Source organism: Parus major, chromosome 15 (genome assembly GCF_001522545.3).
Source record: "Parus major isolate Abel chromosome 15, Parus_major1.1, whole genome shotgun sequence".
NCBI classification, from domain to species: domain Eukaryota; kingdom Metazoa; phylum Chordata; class Aves; order Passeriformes; family Paridae; genus Parus; species Parus major.
This window is the reverse complement of record NC_031784.1, coordinates 10,539,796-10,555,591: the sequence shown is the minus strand read 5'-3', so window position 1 is coordinate 10,555,591 and position 15,796 is coordinate 10,539,796. Positions and strand designations below refer to the sequence as shown.

Here is a 15,796-nt window from a genome sequence, read left to right as displayed (position 1 = left end):
GCACCCCTTGCATGAACTGGATCAGCCTAACACTGCTCAGGCTCTTGTGTTCAGAGATTAAGTAAACCTCACATATGCTCTGTTCACATTTATGTATCTCAGTGTAAAGTGATTCTAATCCCTAAATAATGCTTATTTTTGTACCTTGTCATTTGTTCTGTCTATGGCACGAGATCAAACTGAACTTTTCAGCTCCTGGGTTCTGCAGTGGCTCTTGCAGTGCACACTCAGCTGGAGCGTTCCTGCACGGGCAGCTGTGCCTGGGCCAGCACTCTGAGAGGGGATGTGCTGCCAGAGCCCTGCCCTGTGCTGGCCAGGCCTGCTGGCCCCGTGTGGCACCAAACACGAGCTCAGTGTCCCCTCTCTCCTGCAGGTATTCAAACCATCGATTCCACCCAGGCCCTGTTCCTGCCCATCGGAGCGTCCGTGTCTCTCCTAGTTATGTTCTTCTTCTTCGACTCAGTTCAGGTTGTCTTTACAATATGCACAGCAGGTGACTAAGCTTTCTTCTCTTTGTAAGACTTGGAATAGAACAGAAAGTACTGATATAACTAAATATTGTTGGTAAGAATTGTAGTATGTGTCATGGTACATTAAGAAAAAGAGTCATTGGGTTTCACAGTTGTATTTTCATGTCTGTGTAGCTATAAATAAAGTGACAAGTATTATTTGAGAAGCATTTTCCACTTAGAGATGTGCTAAACATACTGAACTATAAATTGCCAGAGGTCTAAACATGCCCAGATGTGTTGTTTTGCATGAAGTGCACTTGTTTATAAATTAGTGCTCAGAATGTACATGGTATTTCATAATTCAAGAGCTCAAAATGTACATGGTATTTCATAATTCAAGAGCTCAAAATGTACATGGTATTTCATAATTCAAGAGCTCAAAATGTACATGGTATTTCATAATTCAAGTACTTCATGGGAAATAACTTTTGGGACCCTGTCCAGAGACTTCTTTCCTACTTTAATTTTGGTTTTGCTTTCATGCAGTTTTTCTATTTCTGGTCTCACTAACATTTGAATATTAGTACTTTGCACTGCTTGAATTCAGAACAAAATTGAAACTTACCTGCAAATAAATTGCAGATCCTCCAGTCCTGTTTAGCATTTATGTTTTGTCTTTTAAATAAATGCCAGGGCATCTCTTTTTGGAAATTTTTGGCCTATTGATCTTTTTGCAGTTCTTCAAGAGACCAGATGCTGTTGAGAGTAGCAAGATTCTTCCTACTGCTCCAGATACACAGCAGCTTCTAAAAATTGTACCCAGTCCACATACTGAGTCTGTGAAGATTTTTAAACTCCTAAATACCTCTCATCCTCTCCTACTTCATTGCAGGCCTTGCCCTTATGGTTTAACTCCTGAGCTGTGACAGCCTCTTAAACAGAGCTGATGTAGATGTGTGAAATCTAAATCTCCAGTCTTGAGACTCCTGTCTAATGCTACATCCTGTAGAGGCCTGTTGACTTCTGCTTTTGTAACATTGACCTATGACACATATGTTATTTCCTATTAAAAAAATACTTCAGATAGATTCTACTGTATGCTAGATAACAGGGAAATAAATATATGCACACAAATTTGTAAGATATTACAAGGAAAGATTTATGACAAAAGAAGAATTTTAATTTGTTGGGATTATCGGTCCATTTATTTTTTAAATGATCTTGGGGTTTGTAACTTTATTTGTAACACTTCTGTGTGTAACTAGAGGATCCTGTGTCCCTTGGGGCTTGTTGCAGGTCTTAAGGGACTGGGGGTTGGTGCTCTTTAGTCTTGAATAGTTTGGTATCTTTAGTCTTGAACCTGGTTTTATGGTATGGTTGTGCTTTTCCTTGGGCTTGCATCAGAGGCTGTCATCAAGCCCAGGATCTCTGAAATGCAAAGCTTCCTCAGAGACGATGGGACCCTGCTGGAGTTGTGAACCTGGGTCTGTGGAACTTGGTCCCTCTGTCCCTTGAGGGGCACAGACCAAGCTCAGGTCATGCTATTTTACATCCTCTATAGCTAGTAGGGGCTGATGTGGGGGACTGCTAAATTACAGCTGATGTCTGGTTTCTTAAATCCCTCTCAAATCTTCCTCCCACAGAGATTTGCCTTTCAGGGAAGAGTCAGGAGCAAGCATAGGTGCAGCAAGCAGCCAAGGCCAGGACCCAGTGCTCGGCGGAGGGCAGAGCCCCAGAGCTGGCATTGCCTGCAGACAGGAGTTAAGCCAGGGGATTCCCGACTGAATCATTGGGATTGAGGCTTGGCACTGGAAGCCTGAACAGTCAGGAGCGACGCTGGGAGCGGCTCCTCGCGGGCTCTCTGCATTGGAGTCATTGCAGTTTGACTCTGAGCGAGCCCAGTATGGGGACACCGGGGCTGCAGGGCTCCCTGTGCGGCAGAGCTGGAGCGGAGGAAAGGGGAGGAGAGACTCTGGGACAAAGAGGAGGCAGGGCAGGGAGCAGGGAGGGCAGACAGCACTCGGGGTTTCTGGGCAGTGTTCTTTGCCAAGCGCCTCCAAAGAGCTTCTTGGTTTGGTTTGTGCAAAGTTGCCACACTTTGTTCTTTCCCTACTGCTTCTGGTTTTCTTCCCCCCTCTGAAGTATTGATAGAACTGTGGGTTTCCATGGTGCTCTTTATATGCAGACACTTCTTAAATTTTCTTTTTAGATCATTTGAGTTGTCCTTGTTTTGTTTTGTTTTGTTTCAAATCTTCCTCCCACCAGAAGGAAAGATGTGGTTTGACCAAACAAATTTTTTTCCACAGTTTTTCCACAGTTGGCTTAAACTGTGTAGAGAATGGCTTAAGCTGTAAAAGAATGTTTAATTCTTTCCCATCATCTTCATTTGAGAAGAAGAATCCCTTTTAAAAATCAGCAACAAAAGTTTTTAAAGGAATAAGTAGAGGACAGCACGAAGATCAGAACTGCAGCATGCAAAAAGTTCCGAGTGACTTCCATTTTCATTGCAGTCTGTTCCTGCTGCACAGTTTTGGATGTGTGCTGCTGACATGTCTGTGCCTCCACGCCCTCCAGCCTTTTAAATAGTCCTTTAAAAAACTGGAAGGAAAAATGATTATAAATACCAGCAGTTACTAAACATTTTTACAAATGTGTGGGTGGGATAAGTATGCTGCTTGAAAAAGAAAATGTTGATGGAAATAGTCTGTTTGGATATTTATGTATTTTTATCATTCTGTTTTCAAAAATCTAAGGCACTTTGTATGTAAAAAAAATGAGGTTGCCAGCTACTGGGTTTAAGTTATTTGAAGTTGTACTGTTTTACTAATGAACAGAGTTTTGAGTGAGATGGGGGAAAAATTACTGTCAGAGTTAAAAAGTGGAAAAAACCCCTTTATTATGCTTAGTTAGTCTGTGTCATATGTTGAAAAATTTTAAGAAAATCTCACAACCAGTTTGTAGTAGCTTTGTTTTTTTTTTACTTGGAATATATGAGAACTGTTTTTCTTGCTGGCACGATCATGAATAGATTTAAGACTTTTTTTTTTAAGGTTTGGGGATGGGGCGTTGCATTCCTTTGAGAGCTTTCATTTTATTTCAGTCTGAAGGCTCACTGTTGTGCAGAAAACCCTCAGAGCTCTGAGCTGCTCATGTTGGAATAATACTGTGCATATGATAATAGGACATTGTTGCAAGAGCTTTTTCAAATTGGAGAAGCCTGTTTGTGTACTGTAGAAATTAGGTCTGAATGTCCTAATATTACCTTTTCTTCTTTTCATAGTCCTTGCAACAATAGCTTTTGCTTTCCTTCTGCTCCCGATGTGCCAGTACTTAACACGGCCTTGCTCACCTCAAAACAAGTAAGGACTTGAGCAATCCTTTGCTCCTCTTCTTGTGTGTTGTGTTTCTTTCTTTTAATGAGAATTAAAGCATTAACCTCAGGGCTGATGTTTGTGCATATTTTTTGTGCCAACATCATGTTTCCACTTTGAAAGCAGGAAGCACAGTTTCTGCAAGTCACTCACACTTGCCAGCATGGGAAATGCAATACCATTACAGGGGACTGGATTTCCCAACAGTGATTTTTAATAAGTTTGGTTTGTTTTGGCTGAGATTTTAGAGTTTGGGATTTGGCATTGGATTTTAATGTTTGTTAACATTGGACTCTGGATTTTAATGCTGGCTCTTTTGGAGACTGTAGTTAAACCAGTGGAAATTACAGTTGTTAATGTCATGTTTTGAAACTAATTTTATTTTTTAACCTTGTGATTGGAGTTCATGTTGCTAAAAGCACTGTCTTAGGTGGTGCTAGGAATGGTGGTGATTTCAAAAGAGGTGCCAAGATTTACAGGGTTTTTTCCATCTCTGCAGTTCATGCTTTAGACACAGTATTTGAATGCAAGGGAAGCTTTTACTTGTTGCTGTTTTGGTCCTATTTGTGGCAAAGGAACTTCCCTTCAGTTGTTCTTGGCATCTTTCATCAGCAGTTGAGCCTTGTTCCAACAGTGTCCATTTTCTGTTCTTTAAATGGAAACACAAAATCTTCCAGCTGATGTTTGTGTGTTGTTCTAGGATTTCCTTTGGCTGCTGTGGGCGTTTCACTGCTGCTGAGTTGCTCTCGTTTTCTCTGTCTGTGATGCTTGTCCTTATCTGGGTCCTAACTGGCCACTGGCTCCTAATGGATGGTGAGTATGTGAATTAAGGGGTTTTGCTACTGGTTTGTGCCTGTTCTGACACGTCATTTGTCTGGTGATGATGGGTGAAATTTGCTAATATTAATGGCTTGGCTGCTGAGCTGTGTGACAGACTCCCTGAAGAGCCACTGCCAGGAACATGCCAGGGGAGTGCTTGGAACACCTGTTTTTCTGGTTTGGAAAAGCTTCCAGGGAAGTGCCAGAACAGTCATGAAGGATATTCTGCACCTGTGTGGTGTAGGGTGAATGGCCAGATTGAGTTAAAGATGTATGGAGACAGTGGTTGTTTATGATTCATAGCTTGATCGTAAAAATCTGTTAATTTTTGCTGGGCATCTTGTTGTTTATTGGTTCCAATGGTCAAATAATTTGTTGTGAGGCAGCTCACAGTAGCTGGTTCTCTTTGATCTCTGGGATGCTTACCTTGTGTGGTGAGATGGGCAAAACTGACAGTCAGCCAGGTGGCTTGAGGTGTGATTTACTGGGTTTTTTTCATGGTGATTGACCTGAATTCAAAGGAGCCTTCGTCCTGCCTTCCTGCCTTCCTTCTGCTAGCTCTGGCACTCAATCACATGGTAAACTGATGCAGCTCACTAGAATGGCAGCATACTTGGGTTTTGCCAGCCTATTTTTCTGCTGCTGCAGTGAGATGAATTGGATTATTGTGTAGTCAGGTATGTGCTAAATTTGGCAGAAGGTAAGTGGCAGCATGATGGGATCTGAGGGGATGGAGTGAATATAATAGCAAAGGCATGAAGGGGTAGCCAGGAGCAGGACCTCTGCTTCTCAGCAGTGGCAGGCAGCTAAATTGGCTTAGGACATGGTGTAATGGCACCCTGAGGTCGTGATTGCTTGAGGAAAAATTGCTGCAACAACATTACCTGCCCTTGAAATTGTTTGTTACAATAGAAAACATTCATCCCATTAGCTTCCAGCTCCTCCTAAATGAGGTTACAGCAGTGGTAGCAGCAGCAGGTCCTTAGCACTGAAACCTCTCATGGCACCATCATTCTTTCCTTTGTAGATGGGCACAATGCTTCATTCGTGGTTTGAACTCTTCAAAGTCACACCTGTTGTATGGAAGAGAAACACCTTTTAAAATACCAGATGGTAAAAATGAAAAAATGCAGACAAAGTCTGTTTTGTGATAAGCAGAGTAGCCAACCATGAAATCAAGGGTGACACTTGATCTGCAGTAGCTGCAAAGGGAAAAGGAGTGTCAAGTGTGGATTTTGGCAGAATCTGAAGAGTTGTCTACACTGAGGTATCAGCAGAAGCATTTAGTTAAAAATTGTTATTTTTGCGAGTGCTCCAGTCTGACATGGTGGACTTTGCAGTAATTCATCTACAAAGCTCTGAGCTGCTGGTGTTTGGCTTTTATTTCTCTTGGAGGTTTTTTTATGATTTACTGAATTGTGTTGGTGCTGTCTCGCTTCACATTATTTTATGTAGTTTATTAAAGAGCTTGAACTATATATGTGATCCTCCTGCCATCTGTTTAAATCCAATTAAATCACTTTTTGCCAGTGACACTAAACAGGGAATAGCTGTTACTGGCCTTTGTCAGGGAAACACTGGAGCTTTAGTCCTTGTCCTGTGCTGCTGCTGGTGGGATCCCATCATCTCCATCTTCTCTGTGATGAGTCCTGGAGACTCCCGAGCCTCCTGGCCGGAGGGAGCGCGGCCGCTGCTCGGGGGGGCAGGCGGGAGCCCGGGCCCCGCTGGTCACCTCTGGTCACCGCTGGGCCCTGCTGGTCACCTCTGGGCCCCGCTGGTCACCTCTGGGCCCCGCTGGTCACCTCTGGGCACCGCCGGCTCGCTCCGGCCCGGCAGGAGCCCCTGTGTGGCCGGCAGAGAATGAACCAGACATTGCTGATCGTGCGAGCGGGGCCGGGGGAGGAGCTGGAGGAACGGGGCGGGGGTTCCTTCTGAGCAGCAGCACATGCAGAGCCCGGGGTGTTCGCTCGGGGCTGTGCAGTTGATTCTGTCAGTGTGGAAGAGCTTTGCTGCTCCAGAGCTGAGGAGAATGCGGGCAATACCTCTTGATAATCCTTACGACATCGAGGTGTAGCAGTTCCTGCTGGAACAGCCTTCAGTGCCCAAATCCTACCCTGCCCCTGCCTGCACAGCCCTTGGCTGAAGTGCTTCTGAAGGCAGGGACGTGTAACAGGGCAGAGTGAACCCGTGTTGGCTTCAGGGGTTGTTCTGGCATGTGAAGATGCACCTTTAAAGGTGTTGAAATGCTTATTTCTCAGAGCAGATTGTTGGATGAGAACCACCAAGGATGGTCACTGCTCCCTGGTAAAGCCTGGTTAAAATAAAAGCTTTCCTATATAGTGGACAGAGCTGGAGATGTACAACAGGAATGATGTTGGATGTATAGAATATCTGTAGCTAGAGAGTGGATACCATGGATAGCTTGGAGTGTTCTTATTCCCTTCTTTTAAAGTACACTTTGATCAGATCAGAGCCTCACCTGGTGGTTTGTGGGGGGAAGTTGAAGCCTCCCCAGCTTACACAGTGCTATGTAAACCAGACCCCACACCAGCAGCATCTTGGAGCTTTCACCTGCTCTGGGTGCAGAAGAACTGGAAAGCTGCCAGAGAGTCTGATCACATATGCAAGAATATTCTTAATCCTCAGAATATCTGTGTTCCATAAGGAGTGTGTTCGCAGGGACACTGGAGTTAATTTGTTCTGTTAATTGACAGTTAATTCCTCCAGGGCTTACTTACTCAGCCTTAACCCATTGCCCAGCACTTCAGAGCTGCTGGTTGTGTGGCTGCTCTACCTCTGTCTTTCATCTTTGGCTATGTTTTTAATGATTTGAAGTCTATTTCAGTGAAGATCTGCCTTGTATAGTTTATCAACACTGTGCATGAGCTTGGATAGGGAAGCTGGCTTCCATTTAGAGAAGTCCATTGGCTGCACTTTGGCCCATATCACTTGTACTTGCTCTTGGGCATTCCTGCTAGTTTTTTAAATTCATTAGTGTTTCTTAAAGCATTTGCAAAACTGTAATTATTAGCATGTGTATTTCACTGCCAGCTGAAGGATTTTTTCCATCTTCTTTTCTACCCAGTATTTGCTCAGTTTGATGCCTTGTGCCTGTGTTCATTTCAGTGAGAGAGAAATGGGGTGTGTGAACAATAGATAAAACTCATACTGGTTACAGAATTTCCATTTCTCATTAATTATAACCTGGAAATCCTCTCCTAAATATAGGCTTGCTTGAGCTATTATTTTATTAACACTGGCTTTAGAGAAACATCTTTGATTTAAAACAGTCTGTTCCCTTGTATTTGCTCTTCTGCCAAGGAAGTCTGTAACTCAGGGCTATACTGAATTACTGAATGCAGTTCTTTTTTCTTGTGCTTTGCTGTGTCAAAATCTTTAAACCTCAATAATTTGCTCACATTTTGTAGCTAGTTAGAGTTGTGCAGCATGATTTAGGATACATTTTAATGTCAGTGATCCTGCTGCTTTGTTAAAACTGGCTGCTGTGCCACTTGGAGTTGTGCTAAGGTTGCCAGTCCCAGGAGATAAGGTGGGCTTGGCAGAATTGCTGGGATGCAGCCCCTGGGCACTGCAGGCAGCCACGCTGGCAGGAGGCCCAGGGCATGTTTATCCCTTGAATGTGTATGGATGTGTTTCCCTAGTGAGTGGATGGAAGGTCTCCCCAGCTTTCATGTGAAATGTAAGCGGAAGGTGACTTCACAGCCCCATAATTACAGCTTGAGAATCCAGAGGTTCATTTGTCCATTTTGGCTAAGTCCAGCTGTCACACTGGTGGGCATGTGCATAAAGGATTGGCTTCCCTGCAGTTCCACTTGGCAAAAATGGGATTGCAACTTCTTACAAATTCTGTGTCGTGTTAGACAAAGACATTTTGTTGACAAATGTCTGCATGGTTGACTGTAATCTGATTCCAACAGGGCTCCATTATTCCTTGCAAATAGACTGATATCATAGATTAAAGCTGGTTTGCTTTTTAAGTTTTTTTAAAAATTGTTTTATTTTAAGTATTTCTTTGAAGATTTAATTGTAACCAGTAGAAATACATTCAGTTGTCAGTTGAGTATCCTTGGTAGATAAGGCTGGGCTCAAAGAAGCAGGCAATGACACAAATGAGAAGGTTTTTGTTTAAAATCTTGCCTTTTTACCCTGACAAAATTCCCTTTGGTACAGAGAGAAAATCTGAGCTGTGTCATGTTGTTCAGCTCATTGATCTGGCTGAAAACTCACCCTTAGAAGAGATCAGGAAAAAACATACCCATATTTTTTCCCTAACCTTTCACACACATTTTGGTTATTGGGAAATCCCTGGATATCTAAATGATGATGTTTCATGGTATTCAGGCACTCATGCACAGTCTTGCCCAAGCAGCAGAAGTTTGGTTTGAGTGAGTTTTTGTCAGACCAAGTTTAACAAATCACATAATTGTGCCCTTTCTGAATTAAGAGTCAAGGATATTATTTATTTTACACATCTCTTAGAAAAACCAATAGAGGAAAAGTAGAGGTTTGTGTTTGGGGCACAGAGAATTCAAAGTTGTTTTGCTGCTTTTGTTTTACAGTGGGTAGTCAGGGCTGTGCAGGGGAGATGGAGTCCTTAGGACAGAGGGCATGGAAACATTTCTTTGTGGTGGGTGGTGGAAGTTGAGTGGAACAGGCGGCTGTGTCTGCAGAGGGATCTCTGCTTCCATGGGAACGTGGCTGCAGTTGGCTACTGAATGTGTTCTGACTTTGCTTAACCCTGGTGAGAAGAATGTCACTGTCTGGAAGTGATAGACAGTCATCTAGAGCATGCAAAGCTGCACAGGTGCAAACAGAGGTTTCTTTGGGGTCCTGGGGGAGAGATACTGTCTTGGGATTGGTGTTTTTCTGTTTGTTTTGCTATTTTTAATGAACTAATGATGTCTTGCATTTTGTAGCTCTGGCTATGGGCCTGTGTGTTGCAATGATAGCCTTTGTTCGGCTGCCGAGCCTGAAGGTTTCCTGCTTGCTGCTCTCTGGGTTACTAATTTATGATGTCTTTTGGGTAAGTGCTTGGTTTGGTTCTGCTAAAACTGTTTTTATGCTTTGGATTTGTAATCGGCCTTGGGCCAGTGTTAAATTAATTCTACTGGTATGAAGTTGAGGAAATCTGGCAAAGCCCGAAGATTGGCTCCACCACTCCATTCTGAGATGCTGAATTCTACAACAGGATACACAATTATTTCCTTGCTGGTACTTGAAATACAGCAGAAATAAGATCAGAATATTTTGACTTTTGCATATTATTAAAATAAATAATAATTCGGACCTCAGATTGTGAAAGCTGGCTGAAGATGGGAACAAGCGTTTCCCCCACACACAGAGCTGTGTCTGCAGTGGCACAAGGCACTTGTGCTGGCTTCTGCTTAGCAGTGAAATCTTCAGAACAGGAATGCAAATGCACTTACAAACAGGTTGGCATAAAATCTTAGTGCACTTCTACAAGAAACTTGACAGAGTGTGTTCTGTAGGAGCAAGAGGGTTTTGTTTTACCTTTGCATAACACAGAGCACTGATCCAGGGCAGCACCCACTGGCAGCCAGAGTTTCCAGTGGGATGGGCTGTAGCATAAAAGCCTGTTGGAGACAAGGGCTGCCTCATTCCATTTATGAGTGAGCACCACGCTCACCTCTTTGTTCTGCAGCTTTCTTCTATTTTCAGGGTGCTGTTATCTGCTCTTGTCATCCCACACTATCCACTTGTTGTCCACACAGATCCTTTGCCAAAGGATCTCAAGATATTAATCAATATCCTGATATCAGAAAGAATATTCCAGTTATTCTTGAGGATTAATAGTGTAAAAAGCTGTATCTGAATTTTTGAAATACATTTTGCCTTTTATCATTATATACGCAATGTACGTATGAGGAAAATGTCCTTTGTATTCTTGAACAGCAAAGCAAAAATACATTCAACTTGACTTGCTGTTTAATTGCAGTTTGTAACTTCTGATTACCTTGCTCTGTAGGTCTTTTTTTCTGCCTACATCTTTAACAGCAATGTTATGGTGAAAGTGGCCACACAACCAGCTGATAACCCCCTGGATGTGTTATCCCGGAAACTTCACCTGGGACCAAATGTAGGCAGAGATGTTCCCCGTCTGTCGCTGCCTGGAAAACTTGTATTCCCAAGGTAAAAGCTTCTTTTACTGTAGTCCATGAGAAACATTTTCCCTCCATATATTTAGTAGTACTAATTCTGTTGGGAAATCCCTGTTTAGTCATTCCCTCTTCGTGCTGAAGAGGAATATAATGAGCAGTGAGGACTGGACACTTTGCTCATGCATAGAGAAAAGACCCTGACTGGGGTCAAAGATGCCCTGTTCAGAGCAGGATACACTTCTCACTTGGTGAGAGTTCTGCAGCCTGATGATTGCTAGTGTGACCTCACACTTAAAAACAAAAGATCTGAGGTTTATTGTAACATCAGAATACCAGATTACTGCGTAATTGCAGATGATTGGGAAGGGTCTGGAAACTTGATCTAAGCAAGGGTGGTTTACCAGGCAAGTGCAGTCTGAAGGGAGATTATTCCACATTGTCCCTGCTCCAGGTGTTCTCTGATGGCTCAGGTCTGTAAGCAGACATGCCCAGGGCCTGGTGGGGCAGTAAGCTCAGTGCAGCAGCAGTCAGGCAGTAAGTTTTGTTGGGGTATTACTCTGTTCTTGTGTCTTTAAATGTTGAGATGCTGAAATTACAGAGATTAGAAGTTGATTGTCTGCAATGATAAAACCAAAATTGTTCACTTTGTTAACTTTGTGATAACTTATTTTGCCTTCATTTTCATGAAAAATACCTTGGATTTAAGATAGTGGATGATTTTAGTTCATAATCTTTTTCACAACTGGTTCTTTTCTGGGAATCTGGCAAGACTGTAGTTTTCTGTTTTGTCTGAATGTCCAAAATGGGTGTACTGCCTTGTTTTTACCAGGATGAAGATGCACTTCAAGGGTAATCAACAGTCAGATCAAAGGGCCAGCTGGTCTCTCCCACCAGCGCTGAGGAGGGAGGGGACTGAAGTACTGGGTTAATGGGTCTGTTTCAGTGAGTGATTTAAGGACAAAAGCAGCTTAAACACTACTGAGAGGAGGAAACTGGTTTGGAGCAATGTCATCCTTGCCCAGATGGGTTTCTATAAAACTGAGGTGGTGAAGAAATCACTGAGGAAAACTTCATTAGCCAGCATTGGGTTCATGTGCAAGTTTGCCAATAGAAAGAGGGGCTGTGCCAAATGAAGCTCAGATCCACAGCAGATGAGTCTCGAGTTTGTCACCTTTTGTTTTGGCCATGAACCCAATTCCAGTTGCTCTTTAGTTCCACAGGCAGCCACTTCTCCATGCTGGGGATTGGAGATATTGTGATGCCAGGGCTTCTGCTCTGCTTTGTCCTGCGTTATGATAACTACAAAAAACAAGCCAACAGTGATTCCTGCGGTGCCCCGGGACCAGGGAACATCTCTGGGCGTATGCAGAAGGTTTCTTACTTTCACTGCACACTTATTGGCTATTTTGTAGGTGAGTAATTAGTTCAATATTAAGAGCTGCCCAAGTGAGCAGATGTGGGATTATTGTAGTAGGTTTAAAAGATGATGAAAGCAAGTGTAAAGAGGATTTGAGAGGATGCTTGGTTATGTTCTTTTTAATCCTCCTGTCTGTTTTTATTGGCATGGTCTACGGAGAAAAGCCCTTCTGTAGTCTTCAAGAAGGGCTTCAAAAAGACTATAGTATTTTTCTTTTTGTAGTTGTTGTATTTTATTTAAAGGATAAAAGAGAATATCAGTGTTTTTGTTAGCACTTGCACTTTGCTTCACTGGCATAAAAAGTGTTGTAGCTCATACCTGAGTGATGGGAAAAACATGGAAGTGTCCAGATGAATTATGCTGTGCATAGTACATAGCAAATTCAAGTAATTCACCTAAGCAATGCCTGCATTTTTGTATTCTGATCCTGAAAATCATCAATAGTTACAACTGGAATGCTGTTTATAATTTGCTGTAGCCAGCTCTTACCTGCCTAGTATAAAATAGGCTTTTCTCTCCAGTCAGGGCATGCGTGTGCATGTCCTGACCTGCCATGGCCCTTCTGAGGCTGAAAAGGGAAGATCATTTCCTAACAATAGCCTTCCTTCCCCCACACCTTGATTTTTGCCCCCTACATTCCCTTCCCTGTCCAGGAAAGTCATTCCTGATGTGTAGAGCCCTTACTCTGAGCCCCAGCTGCTCAGGCCCGGGGCCACAGACCAGCAGTCCCAAGAGCAGCATTTCAGTGCAATGCACTCATCTCCCCCCATCACCTTTTGTAGTATTTTGTCTGAGATTCAAAACTGGACCAAGTGACTCAACACAGCCTAATATTAAAATAGAATAATTTTTCACTGCTTTTTTTTTTTTTTTTCAACTGTATTCAAGAAAGCAAAACACAGAGAAGTACCTTTCCTCACCTGTCTCTCAAAATGGGGGTGAAGGAAGCCTCAGTGGATGAAATGCTGAGAACATGAACCAGTGCAGCCTGAAGATATTTAGAGTAACTTTTTTCTTTTACAGGTTTATTAACTGCAACAGTAGCTTCTCGTATTCACCGGGCAGCCCAGCCTGCCCTGCTCTATTTGGTACCATTCACTTTATTGCCACTCCTCACCATGGCCTATTTAAAGGTAAGAGGGGAGGATGTGGGCAGCAGGGAGCTGTGGGCCAGCTGGAAGCAGGGTCATTGTCCTTGCACTGGGGGTGATGTGTGTCCCTGGCAGCCCTGGCCCAGTCTTCATTTCAGAGGACTGAGCAACTGAGAGATGAGTTCATGAAATAGAAGATCATTAATGCACATAAAGTACCAGCAGTTCTAAAATAAATAAATTCTGAAATATTAAATTCTGTTTTAATTGAACAAAGTGAATTTGTCCTTGTCTAGTTGGTCATGAAATACCATGTGCACAAAGTTTGAACAGTGATTGGAGAGGCAGAACCTTGCTTGCCTCTTCCAGTCTCCTGTTCTGAACAGAAATTGTAAAATTTCCCTTTCCTGTTCCAGGGCTGTTGTTGGAAGCACACATCTAACACTCTGCAGAGCAGAACATAAGTAAGGGCAGGATTTTCAACCTGAGTAATTATTTCCTTCCCATCAGAAACCTATTTTGAGTAAATCTGCTCTAGAAGTGAGACATTCTGGCCTGACAGGAAGAGAATTTATTTTTGCTGTCTGTATTGTAATATGCAAACCAGTGAAGAATGGCTTTGCTCTAAGATTTGTTTGCAATTGTGTGTGCATTTTAAAATGTGAATTCTAAGCAGAGTTGAGAGTTTCTGAGGGCACGGTCCTTGTGCTGTTTCCCTCCCTAGGGCGATCTACGTCGCATGTGGTCTGAGCCTTTCCACTCCAAGTCCAGCAGCTCCCGTTTCCTGGAAGTATGATGGAATGGACAGGAGGTGACCTGAACTTCTGCCTTGGTCCTTTTCACTTTAACTTGTGGCTTTGTTGTCTCCTAAAGCTGGACTGGCTGGTACTTGGGAAGGTACCAGTGATGGGACATGTATGAAAGGACTTGGTATTAAAGGAGGGAAAGAAACAAAAGCTAAAATCCCAGAGCTCCGCGTGACTCCGTATCTCCCTGCAGATGTGGAACTGGGGACCCTTTGTGCAACTGCAGCCACTTTCCTCTTTTCCTCACTCAGATGGATTAGTACCAGACTATTACCTTTGTGAGAGAGGAAGAGACAGACTTGAAACTAAAAACGGCTTGAAGTCGTTCAAAAACTTGTGAACACTAAACGCAAAAACGGTTAAGCAAACTGAGGCTTCTTCAGAGAACCCCTCGTGGACATTGGGACCAGTTTCCTGCAGGACTTCGGTTTTGAAAAGAACTGAGACAGAAGGTCTTCTGTCACAATACTGGGTTTTTTTGATTTATTAAATATTTCCTGTGGTGTGAGGTTACTTATTAAATCCACAGACATTGAGTGACTTCTTGCAGTATACATATAAAAATTTGTTGTAACAAGTTACATTTCCACCCAGATGTCATATTGCAGTGAAAAAGGGCACGATTTTTATACATATATATATACACACATATAGATATATATATGAATAAATAAAAAGGAAAACCTGCTAAGATCATGCTGTGTAGCAGACAGGGGCTTGCTGTAATTTTTAGCATGTAGCGCAATTACTCTGGCTTTATGTATATGGATCTACAATGAGCTGCTGTTTTTTCCTCCCTCCTACAACTGAACCTGCAGTTTAAAACCAAGTGTAGTATTTGTACTGGTTGTACCATGAATTTTAGGGGATATTTGATTTGATCAATGTAGCAAACTAGGGAAGAAAAAAGTTCAAACCCAGCCCTGTGTGTCTGAGGGGGGAGGAGGTGGGGGTGTCTTTTTTCTTTTTTTTTTTTTTTTCTCCTTTTTTTGATTTTTTTTTTTACAAACAGCTCCCTTGCAGGTTTTTAGTAGTTCCTTCTTGACCAGTGCATGTATTATAGCAGCAAATGTCTTTGTGCTTTCTGATCATAGTAATGTATCACTTGTAAATACATTTTTTCTATTTTCTATTTTTTTGTATTTTTGCATTTTGTTTCATTAGTGTGCTGTATTTTTCCATGCCCCTGCCCCTCAAAGAAAAAAAAAAGAAAAAACTGTCCTTTACTGTTGTGACTGGTTGGAGTTTGTGTGTTGACTGCTTTGTACCTGTAGCCTGTTAAAATGTGGATTTTATTCTTTCTTTTTTAAAACCAGCACTTCCAGTTGTCATTTTATTGACTGAAGGGCTTCCCTGAGGTAACAAAATGTTTTTCCTTAGAAGCACTGTGCCAAGCAGGGTTTGGGGAGCTCTCCCAAGAGCTCATAGCTCTTGTTAGGTGACAGATGCTGGGAAGTGTCAGTGGCATGGGAGGAGGAGGAATGCTGGAGACTGACTCTGACTGAGCACTGAGGTGACTTTGGGACCGGATTCATCCCAGGTAAGGCAGGACTTGCTCAAACACCTGAAGCTCTCAGCACTGTCAGGTGGTACAAGAAGAGCAGGAAATTTTGTCCAGCCACATGTGTGCATTGTCGTTAATGTCATTAATTAACCCCTTCCTCTGTTCTCAGGCAGGTCTGGCACGGGTGGCAGAGGGG

The 15,796-nt window shown here is 42.8% G+C and overlaps 1 protein-coding gene across 3 annotated transcripts in view; it reads left to right on the top strand.

The window, feature by feature from the left end:
• The window catches only part of SPPL3 (signal peptide peptidase like 3), a 61,996-nt gene extending 46,585 nt beyond the window's left edge, over nucleotides 1-15,411 (top strand). For 2 of the 3 annotated variants that reach the window (XM_015643606.2, XM_015643605.2), the window contains exons 4-11: nucleotides 374-493; nucleotides 3,733-3,811; nucleotides 4,524-4,636; nucleotides 9,580-9,686; nucleotides 10,650-10,813; nucleotides 11,995-12,194; nucleotides 13,223-13,332; nucleotides 14,015-15,411. In XM_015643606.2, the coding sequence (XP_015499092.1) occupies nucleotides 374-493; nucleotides 3,733-3,811; nucleotides 4,524-4,636; nucleotides 9,580-9,686; nucleotides 10,650-10,813; nucleotides 11,995-12,194; nucleotides 13,223-13,332; nucleotides 14,015-14,086 (965 nt within the window). In that variant the 3' untranslated portion in view covers nucleotides 14,087-15,411. The remainder of the gene's footprint in view (nucleotides 1-373; nucleotides 494-3,732; nucleotides 3,812-4,523; nucleotides 4,637-9,579; nucleotides 9,687-10,649; nucleotides 10,814-11,994; nucleotides 12,195-13,222; nucleotides 13,333-14,014) is intronic. The other variant, XM_033518140.1, reaches the window with a different exon arrangement.
• The last annotated feature ends 385 nt before the right edge of the window (nucleotides 15,412-15,796 follow it).